The sequence below is a fragment of the Coenobita brevimanus genome, chromosome 71, assembly GCF_032717465.1.
Source record: "Coenobita brevimanus isolate Jiangsu-jjx chromosome 71, ASM3271746v2, whole genome shotgun sequence".
NCBI lineage: Eukaryota > Metazoa > Arthropoda > Malacostraca > Decapoda > Coenobitidae > Coenobita > Coenobita brevimanus.
Genome location: NC_137024.1, coordinates 39,552,931 through 39,566,260, shown reverse-complemented (window position 1 = coordinate 39,566,260; position 13,330 = coordinate 39,552,931). Strand labels below are relative to the sequence as shown.

At 42.5% G+C, this 13,330-nt stretch overlaps 1 protein-coding gene across 2 annotated transcripts in view; it reads left to right on the top strand.

Moving 5' to 3' along the window:
• Arpc5 (Actin-related protein 2/3 complex, subunit 5) overlaps positions 1-6,169 on the top strand; it is a 50,866-nt gene extending 44,697 nt beyond the window's left edge. For both annotated transcript variants that reach the window (XM_080277916.1, XM_080277917.1), the window contains exon 4: positions 4,103-6,169. In XM_080277916.1, coding sequence (XP_080134042.1) covers positions 4,103-4,315 — 213 coding nt within the window. In that variant the 3' untranslated portion in view covers positions 4,316-6,169. The remainder of the gene's footprint in view (positions 1-4,102) is intronic.
• The last annotated feature ends 7,161 nt before the right edge of the window (positions 6,170-13,330 follow it).

Here is a 13,330-nt window from a genome sequence, read left to right as displayed (position 1 = left end):
AAGTTGTGACTCATCTGTTGTCAGAAGGCCACCGCATTCTTGAATCAGAGCAGCCCCATGTTCAGCATGATCATTCACCACTCTGATGACACAGACATTCTTCACAGCTTCCTAGAAGTCCTCCCGTGTCTCCTACATGTATGGATCGACTTCGAGAATTGTGTCTGGCGGCTCCATCATTTCAGAGTCATACACTTGACTGAGATATAATGTTCAAGGCCCTGGTCCCTGAATGAATTAAACCCTATCAGGTGTTTTGGCTGGGCAGCTTATGTCTGTGGTAGAGTCAGCTGCTCTCATGCGGACCCACAACTTTGCACTGTGATATTTTTTCTTTGATTGCTCTGTGTGAAGACACTTTTCATGATAGAATGTTGGTTTAGGGGATATTTTAAAGTTGTATAATTGTACGTTATCATATTATGTTCAAAAAGGGAAAAAAGAAAATAAAAAGTCAAAATGACGAGTTGAAGTTAGGCAAAAACCAAAAATTTTATACCTCTCTGTAGAAATGTCAAAAAAAAAAAAAAAAAAAAAAAAAAATTAGCTATATAAGTCTGATTTAAACTATGCAAAACTACAATAAATTACCTTTACAAATTTTAAAGTAATCCCTCCAATATCCGGACGCCCATTTTCGGGACATCCCCAATAACCGGACATTTTCGTCCCGGGATCGAATATTCCCAAAATGGGCCAAAAACCGCAAAAAATTTGAGAAAAATCCGACTTTTTCCCGGCCGTAATTTGAAGTTGGCGTGGGCAAGCTGTGTTTTGGTGCGTTGTTCTGCTGACATCCGCTAGAGCGCCCCTTCTTTCTGATCGTCACTATGGGTTCTGCCACGGACGCTCCACTGGCGATCTTTTCACCTTCCTTTCAGACTCCTGGTCATTCTACTTTCGGGACTTTGATGAAAGTTCTGCCACTGCACTTGACATCTCAAAGGCTTTCGATCGAGTCTGGCATAAATCTTTAATTATCTAAACTGCCCTCTAATGGATTCTATCCTTCTATCTGTTCCTTCATCGCCAGCTTTTCTGCCTGTTCTACAGGTGCAGTTGTTGATGGCCACCGTTCTTCTTCTAGAGCTATCAATATTGGTGTTCCTTAGGGTTCTGTTCTATCACCAACTCTCTTCCTTCTACTCATCAATGACCTTTAATGCATAAAAAACTTCATTCTTACATCTTTTAACCCGTCAAAATCTACCACAGGAATAGCCTATAAATTTTTAAGCAATATCCAACTCATTATGCATCATCTCTGAACATACTTGGGTATTCATTCTTTCAGGATTTATCTTGGAAAGATCATATTACCTCGCTTGTAAAATCTGCTTCCAAGGGATTGGGAATGCTAAGCTGACTCTGTGTCTTCTTTACCAATGCACAGTTGCTGACTTTATACAGGGGTTTTATTCACCCATGTTAAGTACAACTCTTAAGCATGGGGAGGCTCCTCACATGCAGCTCTTCTTAACAAGGTGGAGTCAAAGGTTTTCATCTCATTAACACTCCTCCTCTTACTGGCTCCCTTCTACCTCTGTCTCTCTGCCACACTTTTGCATCTTTCTCTATTTTCTGTCACTAACTCAGTGGTCACTGCTCATCTGAACTGTCTGTTTGTACCCCTCTAACATTATAGTAGATGCATAGCACCTGTCAAGGAACCAACTCTCATCCATTTTTTGTCCAGCTCTCTAATGCAAGATTTAACTGCACAATATTGTAAATTCCCGTGTGATCTAGTGGAGAAGTTCTTGGTGGCTATTCACTGTCAGAGTCCAAGAGTATCACTGGCAGGTGACCTAGGGGTGCGTCGCTGGGTCGTGGTGATGACGTACCCACTGCAGACGACTCTGAAGACAGACGCAAACTCACGTCGAGCGGTGACTCCACCGTGGCTGATGTGCTGGGCTGTGGCTCGGAGCATGAGGGCCTGTCTTGGGGAGGCAGTGGAGTGGAGCCAGGGCTGGGCACAGCGGGGGTCACGGGCATGAAAAAGCTGTCAATGGTTGATTGACGCAAGGAATGACGATTCTGACGATTAATGATGCGCTGCCTGAAAGCGTTCACTTCCTCCACAAGTCCCAAGGGCCCCATCTCCATGTTGCAGTCCAGGTGCTCCAGGTAGTGCAGAACGAACTCTAGGTGTTCCTGGAGTGCACTCATCTTGGGGATGGCTGGAGTAGTGTCACGCTGAGAGGTCTCCAAAGCATAGTTTGCCAAAAGCCACAGCTGTAGCCTCTGGTTAGATTAAATGAACTCTGTAAAAAATGACTTAGCGGTGAAGTGGAAACAATATTTAGGAAAATGAAAAAGTGGTTTAATGAATGGAAGAAAGGTGGAGACAGGGAGTTGTTCCTGGCAGCCAAGCAGAGCTAGAACTGAGGTATACAGGGCAAAGTCTAATGCCCAGAAAGAAGTATCTGAAAAGTTAAATGTTGAGATACTTTTTTCAAACTGGCACAATGTATGATAAGAGACTGTTAAGAAATAATGAAGAGTTGGTCAGGGATGTTGCAAGAGTGCTGGCTGTTGCAAATGAGAATTAACCCCTGCTGCACTCATCGTCTCACATGAGGCAATATGCAGGCCACCCCTGGCCATGCTGATTGTCTCATATGAGGCGATGGATCTCCCCACCATAATTTCAAGCTCGAGGAAGTGTCTGGTTTCCATGGGAACGTTGAGTTTCCCTCTGCACCAACATAGCTGTTGCCAATCCCTGCCACACTGCAGTTGTCAAACAACACATACTTAGTAATTCAGATATGCAAGCCACCCCTGGCGGCGCTGATGGCCTCATATGAGGTAATGGGTCTCTGCTTCGTAATTTCAAGCATGAGAAAGCATCAGTGGATTCCATGGGAGCACTGAGTCCCCCTGTACACCATCATACTGTTGCCAATCCCTACCACAACCCAGTTGCCAGATACCTCATATTTAGTGATTCAGTTCTCGTTTGTAGCCCAGCAATGGTGGATTCACACCCGTCTACCTCCCACGGTGCTGGTGACTTACCACCGCCCTCACACCCACCCAAGGGGTGTAAATTACAAAAAGATGAGGGTGATGAAGCATTTGAGTTCAGAAAAACTTGATCTTAAAAAAAAAAAAAAAAAAAAAAAAAACGGGGAAAGTAAGAGTTGATAAGAATTAACATGGTGGGGGTTAAAGAGTGCATGGCATGAACAGTATATTATATCTGTAATAGTCTGCTGAATGAGAAATTTGAATGAAAGAGGGAGATTCTTCGCAGTGTTGAGCCAGTGCACGGCTCACCACCAAAGATTAAAGAGGAGGCAGAGGCAGAATTGATAGGATGAAGAAGGGGGCTGGTACCTCCGAAATTGTGGCTGAGATTTTCAGAGCTGGTGGTAATTTAAGTGTGAAAGAGTCTGTATGCTTGATATTTTAATTGTCTGTTTATCTATATACCATGTGGTAGGTGGGGACGCTCACCATCCACTCATTCAATGTTGTGTTCCTCTCGGGTGTCTGCCCTGTCCTTTCCTCTATCCTTCTTTCCTTCCATCTTCTGTCTTTCCTTCATTCTTTCCTCGTCTTTCTGCCTACAGGTGACTTTGCACTCCATCTTTTGTCTTTCATTCTTTCCTCTTCCTTCTGCCTGTGGGTGACTCTACACTGAGTGACAAGCCAAATGGTTTCCTGTACACCAGGAAACCATTTACTACGCTGGGTGTAACCATATAACCAAATTTTGGTGCCTGGTGGTTTAGTGGGTAATTATTGTGCTCCAATCGGATTGAACCGGTGAAGGTTTATAGCCAAGGGGTGGTTGGAGTTTATTGCTCACGTAATGCCACTCAGGGATGAATGAGGCTGGTCACTCTCATCTTAAATATCAGGACCAACTGCCTAGCCCCAGGCTCCTGCGCTGCTCATGGGGCAACGTAGGATTAGATGATGGATCGATATTATCTATATACCTAGGCTACTTCCCCTATGGAGGGGACCAGGGATGAGGGGACCAGGAACCCCCTCCTGTTTTTTAGTTCCTACAGTGAGACAGGGATTTTAATTGTGAGCCATATAAATAGGAATTACTGACCTAACTGCATGTGAATTCTCTTTTCAGGTGCTGTTGTCAGTCAACAAGTCTCAGATGGATCAGATTATATCTGCCCTTGACAAAACACAATTAGATGTCCTCATGAAATACATATACAGAGGGTTTGAGAGACCATCGGAGGGTTCCTCTGCAATTCTTCTTATCTGGCATGAAAAGGTGTACAATGTTGGAGGTGTAGGATGTATTGTTAGAGTTCTGACAGATCGAAAGAGAGTTTGAAGATGGTATGAATGTTGCACCATTAATGGCTGATATTTTGTGCAAAAAAATTTCTAAGATTTATCTCTGTAGTAAATTTTACATTTGTATTTGCCATTTGTACTTTGGCATTAACATTATTTATGGTATATTGACCGCAAGTCATCCTTTGGCTCATCACCATATAATATAGAGGCCCTTCACAGTTCACCATCATTGTCTAGTTTACTGGTTCTCAACCTAGGGGGTGCAGTGATTTGGAGGAGGAATAGTGTCCTCAACTCTGTGTGTGGGTGTGGGTGTGGGTGTGTGTGTGTGTGGGTGTGTCTCTCTCTCTCTCGCTCTCTCTCTCATGGAACCATTGATTTATATTCAGATACTCAGTTTTAACATCCTGTCTTTGCTTCAGCCTTCAAAGCACACTTTTCTTGGTACCTGTTTAATAAAGTTTTTTCTCTCTTTCTCCCCTGGTCACTTTGTGCGTGTGTACGTGTGTGTTTGTGTGTGAGAGAGAGAGAGAAAAAGCTGGCAAGAATTCTTATGTAAGATTGACTGCAACGTAGTTAAAATTCAGTAAAAGTCTTCTCATTCAGCATCTTCAGGACCAAGCAGGTGCTGAAAGAGCAGAAACTGCCAAATGACCAGGAATACCTGCCTAAAAGATTCTAGCAATAATGGTTGGTCACACCAGTGTAATCAGTGTCTAGCATGTATTATTGGTCAGCCCTAAGCACTAAATATTTAATAAACACCTTATATTTAATGTATTTAACGATACAGTACACATGAACTTACCTTTACCTAGGCATATTTACATATGTACACCCAAAAGAACTAGGTTCTCCCCCTCCTAGTAGCTGGAGTCATGGCCAGTGAGTGATGGGGCGATTGAACACCCATCACCCACCTCCCCTACCCCAACCCCAGTGTAAGCATTGGTGGTTGAATGTGTAACGGCCAAAGCTGATGTTACATTGTGTCATGATTGTTTTTATATACAATCAGAACCAATAGGAGTAAGTATAAAAAGGTATTTAATGTGTAATTCTGAGCTGTTAACCACAACATATGAGAAAGGCAAAAAAATGAAAAGACCTACAAAGTATTATGTGGTAGGTGGGGGTGCTCACCATCCACTCACTCAATGTAGTGCTGCTCTCGGCTCAATCTGGTTGGAGCGCCTTAATTACCCACTAAGCCACCAAGTATCAAATTTGGTTATATGGTTACCTCCCACCATAGTAAATGGTTTTCTGGTGTACAGGAAACCATTTGGGTTGTCACTCAGTGTAGAGTCACCCATAGACAGAAGGATGAAGAAAGACAGAAGAGGAAGGAGGGAAAGAAGGAAGGAAGAGAGGAAAGGACAGTTACCGAGAGCAGAACTACATCGAGTGAGTGGATGGCAAGCATCCCTACCTACCACTAGAACACAGTAATAAGCAAGAAATCAGAGATAAAAAGAGAGAATTGAACTTCCATGATGTAACAGCTACTGACTGAAATATCTAAATGTACAAAAAGTTTTATTCCCTTGGATCTTGTATTACATGAAACCACATAACTTTCTGATGACTATATACAGCTGTGACACCAGTGAACATTTTATTAACCTTATAAATAAATGTTATCTAAATGCTTCATCAAAGGAGACTGCAAGACAGCATAATGAGATGTGCAGATATTACTCTAAAGATTTTTTTCTCTCTAATTGTAGTACATTATCAATATTTCATGCAAAGTATGTGTTATCATTGACCACAAAACTAAAGGCATGAAGCTCTCCCCAAATCATGTATATCACCATCAACCACAATCATGTAAGGTGGGGGAATAAAAAACATGACTCTCTATCACCGAGGACAAGAATCATAGTCATGCAGAAGCCCCAGGTTCTCTCTCTCCTTCTCTTATGCTGGAAGAATTACTGTATAAGGCTGCTTGCAATACAAGTGCAGGATGATGGGAATGTCATATTCCTACACCAACACAAGAATGAGGAGTTTCCTGTCCCAAACACAAAGAATAAGTGGATAGCAGCTTTTCTTTCAGATTCTAAAGGATGCAGGTATACAGCATCATTCCTTAAAAAAAAAAAAAAAAAAAAAAAAGATATTCTCAGTGACTGGTTGCATGAAATGAAAAGTAAATGGAGACAAGCAATGTGACAACTACACATGACCTCTGTCATCTCACCTCATCACTGTACTATTGAATGATTTTCACTGATGATGAAAAATGACCTTGTCATGCATAAGGAGTGTATGCATCATTATATTACATTACAATGCCATGAGTAACAGCCTCACTAACTTTGTATGAAAAGTTCAATATGAATTTTACTACATATACCCAACTTCTAGAAACAGATATTCAGTATGCTAATCTAAATATTTGCTATGTATTCATCAAATAAGTTAAAAGATAAGGTACAATGTTGGAGAATAAAATACATAAAGTAAAGATAAGGTAAGCAGAGCAGATGCAAAACTAAGGACTTTGTTTAAACTATCTGTACCTGCCTTTCAGCCCATTACCTACACCATCATCATACCTGACCTATGATTTACACAGGAGGATTACTAATACACCAACTCATATACCAATCCCATAACCACAAGGGTACTTAACAGTATGTGCACATATGGAATGACTGTTTATGAAATGAGTGAAAATATTATTATTATAGCTGCTGGAGTGTGTGTGTGTGTGAATATATATATATATATATATATATATATATATAATCCAGTGTTGCCCCATGAGAAACGTAGGAGCCCGGGGCTAGGCAAGTTGGTCCTGACATTTAAGATGAGAAGTGACCAGCCTCACTCATCCCTGAGTGGCACTGCGTGAGCAGCAAACCCCAACCATCCCTTGGATATAGACCTGCATCGGCTCAATCCAACTGGAGCACCTTAATTACCCACTAAACCATCAGGCACCATAATTTGGCTATATGGTTACCACCCAGCATGGTAAATGGTTTCCTGGTGTACAGGAAACCATTTGGGTTGTCACTCAGTATACAGACACCTGTAGACAGGAGGAAGAGGGAAGAATGAAGGAAAGAAAGACAAGAAGAAGGAAAGATATATATACAGTATACTCGAGTTTGGGGAGGCAACGGACATGATTGTGTGCAACACATATTTTAGGAAAAGAGACAGTAGGTTAATTACGTATGAGTCTGGGGGAAATAGCAGTCAGATAGATTATTTTCTGGTTAGGAGGGCCGATAGGAGGTTAGTGAGGGATGTTAAAATTATAGGAAGTGAGGAGTGTGTGCAGCAGCACAAACTATTGATTTGTGATATGGTGCTTAAAGAACAAGTGATGAAAAAGAGGACTTATGTACGTAGGAGGAAAATATGGAAGCTGAAAAACCAAGTAGTAAGGGATGCCTTCTATAGTGAATTGAGGAGTCGTGGCTGAACAGGGAGCTGTAGACAGAGGCGTTAATGAACAGTACAGAGCCCTCGAGAACAATTTCTTGAGAGTTACTGATGTAACATGCAGTTGGACAAGAGGACCACCAAGACATAAAGTAACTTGGTGGTGGGATAAGGGTGTAGAAGCTGCAGTTAAGGAGAGAAGAAGGCTTTTCCGGGAATGGAAGAAGGGTGGTAGCAAAGAGGAATATTTGGCTGCCAAACGTAGGGCTAGAAGAGAGGTATACAGGGCAAAGTCTGAGTCACAGGGACTATTAATTGATAACCTAAATCATGGGGAAAGGAAAAATATGATATTTAGGGTGGCAGGTCAAGTGAAGAGGGATAATCGGGATATCATAGGTGAGCAGTGTGTGAAGAATGATGAAGGAAGGGTAGTGGTGAACAGTGAGGATATTAAAGATGCATGGAGAGAGCATTATAACTGGTTGTTGAATGAGGAGTTTGACTGGGACAGGGAAGGTTTGGAGCCAGCAGATCCAGTGTCTGGCCCTTGGCCTTTGATTGATACTGCTACTGTGAGTGAGGCAATAGGCAGGATGAAGGTGGGGATGGCAGCAGGTGTATCTGGGTTGACTGCCGAAATGTTGAAGGCCTCAGGCGATATAGGGGTGAGTTTAGTCACTGACCTGATAAATAGGATTATTTATGAGTGTGTTGTCCCACATGATTGGCTGAAGAGTGTAATTGTAAATGTGTACAAAGGGAAGGGTGATGCCCTGGAAAGAGGAAATTATAGAAGTATAAAGCTTTTAGATCAGATAATGAAGGTAATGGAGAGAGTTTTAGAAGGTATGATTAGAGAAAGAGTGAATATTGATGAGATGCAGTTTGGGTTTATGCCAGGTAGGGGGACCACTGATGCCATATTCATTGTTCGACAGCTTCAGGAAAAATATATTGGTAGGAGAAGGGATCTTTATTTTGTTTTTGTTGATTTGGAAAAGGCCTTTGACAGAGTCCCTAGAGAGGTGGTGAAGTGGGCAATGAAAAAGCTTGGCTTGGAGGAGTGGCTGGTTAGGGTGGTTATAGCCATGTACTGTATGTGGGTGCTCACACCCAGGTAAGAGTGAATGGAGATTTGAGTGATGAGTTTTCCGTGAATGTTGGTGTGCATCAGGGGTCAGTCTTGAGTCCCATGTTGTTTATCATGGTACTTGAAGCCCTTTCACGTGACTTTAGAAACGGACTCCCGTGGGAGTTGTTGTATGCTGATGATTTGGTGGTGATTGCAGAGAACGAAAGGGAGGCGGAGGAAAGGTTTAGGAAGTGGAGAGATGGTATGGGGCAAAAGGGTTTAAGGGTAAATGCAGATAAAACAAAAGTGATGATATCTAGGGTTGGTGGCGGTACTGTCAAAGACGAGGGAGAGTGTCCATATGCAGTTTGCCACAAGGGGGTGGGAAGTAATTCCATCTTGTGCGGTGTGTGTGATAAATGGGTGCATAAGAGATGTAGTGGTATCAGAGGTAGACTGCGAGATAATGCTGATTTTATGTGTACGGCGTGTCGGGGTGAGCAGGTGGAGATTGTCAGACGTGAAAGGATTGAACTTGCTGGTGAATCTCTTGAGTGTGTGGAAGTGCTTTGTTATTTGGGAGACATGTTGTGAGCTGGAGGTGGGGCTAGGGTGAGAAGTGGTTGGAAGAAGTTCAGGGAGCTCTTGCCTCTCCTGACATTGAGAGGACTCTCCCTACGTGCTAAGGGGTCTTTGTATGCAGCATGTGTTAGGAGTGTAATGCTGTATGGTAGTGAGACCTGGGCAGTGAAGGAGGAAGATATTCGCCAGCTCAGACGTACAGAAATGACAATGATTAGGTGGATGTGCAGTGCGTCCCTGCGTCCAAGGCCTGGAGGGGCTGGGTTTACGATGGAAGAGTTGAGAAGTAGGATGGGATTGGAATGTATTGGTGTTGTGATGAGGAGAGGCAGATTGAGGGGGTTTGGACATGTGGAGAGGATGGGGGATGATAATTGGGTGAGGAATTAAGAAGTGTTAATATTGGGAGTGGGGTTATGAGGGGTAGACCGAGAAAGACATGGGACGAGGTCATTAAGTGTGACCTTAGGGTTAAGGGACTGAACAGGGAGGCTGCAATTGATCGTGCTGCGTGGAGAGCCACCATTAGGTGACCAAGGCCGACAGATGCAAGCATGTTGGAGCCTTTAAAAACAAATACATACATACATATATATATGTATGGATAGTGATACATGGGGTTGCTCACCATCCACTCACTTGATGTAATGCTGCATTTAGGTGTCTGCCCTTTCCTGTCTTCCTTCCTTCCTCATCTGTCTTTGTTTCCTTCATTCTTTCCTCTTCCTTCTGCCTATGGGTGACCCTAAACTGAGTGACAAGCCAAATGGTTTCCTGTACACCAGGAAACCATTTACTACACTGGGTGTTACACATATAACCAAATTCTGGCACCTGGCGATTTAGTGGACAATCAAGGCGCTCCAATCGGATTAAGCCTGTGTACTGTTGGTTTATATCCAAGGGGTGGTTGGGGTTTATTGCTCACGTAATGCCGCTCAGGGATGAGTGAGGCCGGTCACTCTCATCTTAAATATTAGAACCAACTTGCCTAGCCCCAGGCTCCTATGCTCCTCATGGGGTAACACATGATTGGATGATGGATGGATGGATATATATTTACAGTATATATATATATATATATATATATATATATTCCTGGTGTACAGGAAACCATTTGGCTTGTCACTCAGTGTGGAGTCACCCACAGACAGAAGGAAGAGAAAAGAATGAAGGGAAGAAAGACAGAAGAGGGAGTATAAAGTCACCTGCAGGCAGAAGGACAAGGAAAGAATGAAGAAAAGAAAGACAGAAGAGGATGGAAGGAAGGACGGTATATATATATATATATATATATATATATATATATATATATACTGTATATATATATATATACATATACAGTACCCTTGTGTCCAACACGGTAATATTGTCATGCATGGGTCAAGTGTTGGACCAAAAACGTGTTGGACTAACAACAGAGCTTGTGGGGAAAAATGAATTATGTCAGCAACCCTAGGAAAAGTCACCCTGAATACCTACCATATACCTATACATATATTGGTACTAATGTAATTATAATAAATGATACTGTGCTATGAATGATAACTAACCTTTTAGGATAGTGTTGGTGGGCTTGCTGGGAATGGAAGGTGGTATCCAAGGCTGTAGGTAGTCCTACTGGGTCCCCGGAGGATGGCTGCTGGCGTCACTAGTGGGTAATGGCTGTTGCTCCTCCTCAACCTCCCTCATAAATCCTTCGAAATCACACTCAGAATCACTATCTTCGTCCACAGCCATGGAAGGTCGTGCTTCTGCCTGTCCTAGCACTGTAATCCTCGGCAAACGGCATGCTTCTCACAATGCTGCCAGAGCCCCGTCTCGTGACTGTGGAAAGTGATCGCTGTCGCTGACTCGGTAGAGAATAAGGAGAAGCACCTTTGTTTATAAACTGGTACGCACGCCGATGAGAAGGGTTTCAAAACGATTTATATTTATTCTAAAATATTAATATGTATTCAGTGTCAGGCTAAATGTTCAATGCTGCAGTACGATACATTCTCTGTCGAGTCGCCTGGGTTTTGGTCACACTGTTTTGCCCGTCGTATCCTCGGCAGGAATCCATCCAGATGAATTCCAAATGCCCGTGGTATCGTCGGCAATTTTACCACGTTACTGTTCCGATTTACCATCGTATCCTTGGCAAACCTGGTATGAAGTGCCGTGTGATAGCCTTCGGCTGCCAGGATCTTGTCTTGGATTTTTATTATGGTCCTCACGTTGGCTTCATTCATGTCGTAGGCCTTGGCAATGTCAACTTTCCTCTCCCTTCTTCTTCTTCTCGATGCTTTCTAGCTTGGTGGCCTGAGGGAGGTGCGACACTTCTTGGGGTTCTCAGAAGGCTTCCTAGGGATCGTGAGCAAGGTAAAATGCAGTAACAAGGGCAGAAAATGCAGCAAGAAAAAAGCACCTTCCAATGCAATTATGCGACTGAGTGGCGCTGTGGCGGGAGAAATTTAAACAAAACATCACGTGACACCAGAAGCGTTTTTAATTGGGCGGCATCATGATCACGTCACGACAGCGGGCGGGGAAGGCTACTTGATCAGAAGTTTTCATTGGCTATCATCATCATGGGAATGTCCAGTATGACCGTGTTGGACTGGGGGTGATCGTGCTAGAGTTGAACTCTGTGGATTTCGCCCACTTCTTGGAGCTCTGTGTGTGTTATGCTAACACACTCGTGTTGCAGTAATTAAATCGTATTAAATAACACTAACTATTTGCTCTCCGTGCTGGACCCGAATCGTGCTGGACTAATGCGTGTTGGACGCGAGGGTACTGTATATATATATATATATATATAGTCAGTCATCAAGTAACAAGGATGATAGGGACAGGACAAGGACAGTGATACTCAAACACGCATTACTCCAACAATATGTTTGCATGTATAATAGTACAATATGTTCTGGCAACTTTCCAAACCTCTCATTTTTACCCCTTCTTACCACACTACCCCCTACTTATACACACCATCATGTAAAACACTGAAAGAGATATAACTATTGTAATTAAGAACATGAATGGTATTAAAACAGCATCAACAAAAACAAAAGTCAGGCTGGGTACCCGTGTGTTGATGCATAACTCCGTGGCATTCTCTCCCCGACCCCCACCCCCAATGTTGTTGTTTGTTATTCTTAAGATGTTGCTGCTCCTGCACTTCCTTCTTCAACACCTAAGTCAAATCCTTCAAAGTCCAGGGTTGAAACAACAGAATTGACCTCGTCACTGGAGGTGAATGTACTCAGATGTAAGTTGGCCAATCATGGCAAGTCTGGCTGGTGACATTACCGTGTACAAATTTCAAACTGCATCACTAGGCCAGCTGACACTTCCTGCACCAATCCCATGCTGATTATGACCTGTTGCATTATGCTGACTGTGTTAGAACAAAAATGCATTATTCATCGCATGTTACTCAAGGATTTTTATGCATATACACAACTTTTGTGCCCTAAATGTAATTCTGACTGTTACAAGATTATGTCATTATAAATACAGATTGCCAATAAACATTATATCAACTGATATTCCTACCTGATAAAATCTCTTAGTAACATACTGTTCATCTAAATATTACTGTGATGTACTATGCTGGGTAATGTTTCATACATACATTTTCCTGGAAACAGATACATCATAATATCAGGAAACCTTAGCTAAAAGATCAGCTTTAGTGATTATATATGTAAGGCAAATTTAAGCCAGTCATCAAAGACAAAGTGTACTGTATTCTCAATAAGAAAGCCACTTAAAGCATGGATGTATTTAGGGGATAGCCAGAGGGGCCAAGGTCTCCTCCAATCACAAATGTAGAAAGTTAATTCAAAAAACATATTTCTGACTACACCAATGTAAGTACAGGTACATGTTCAGCCATTAAAGAAAGTACAGTGCTATATCACTGAAGTAAAGAGGTACAATCACTTAACCCATAAGCAGAGCTTGGAACAATATGAAGATTTTATTGTGGCCAGT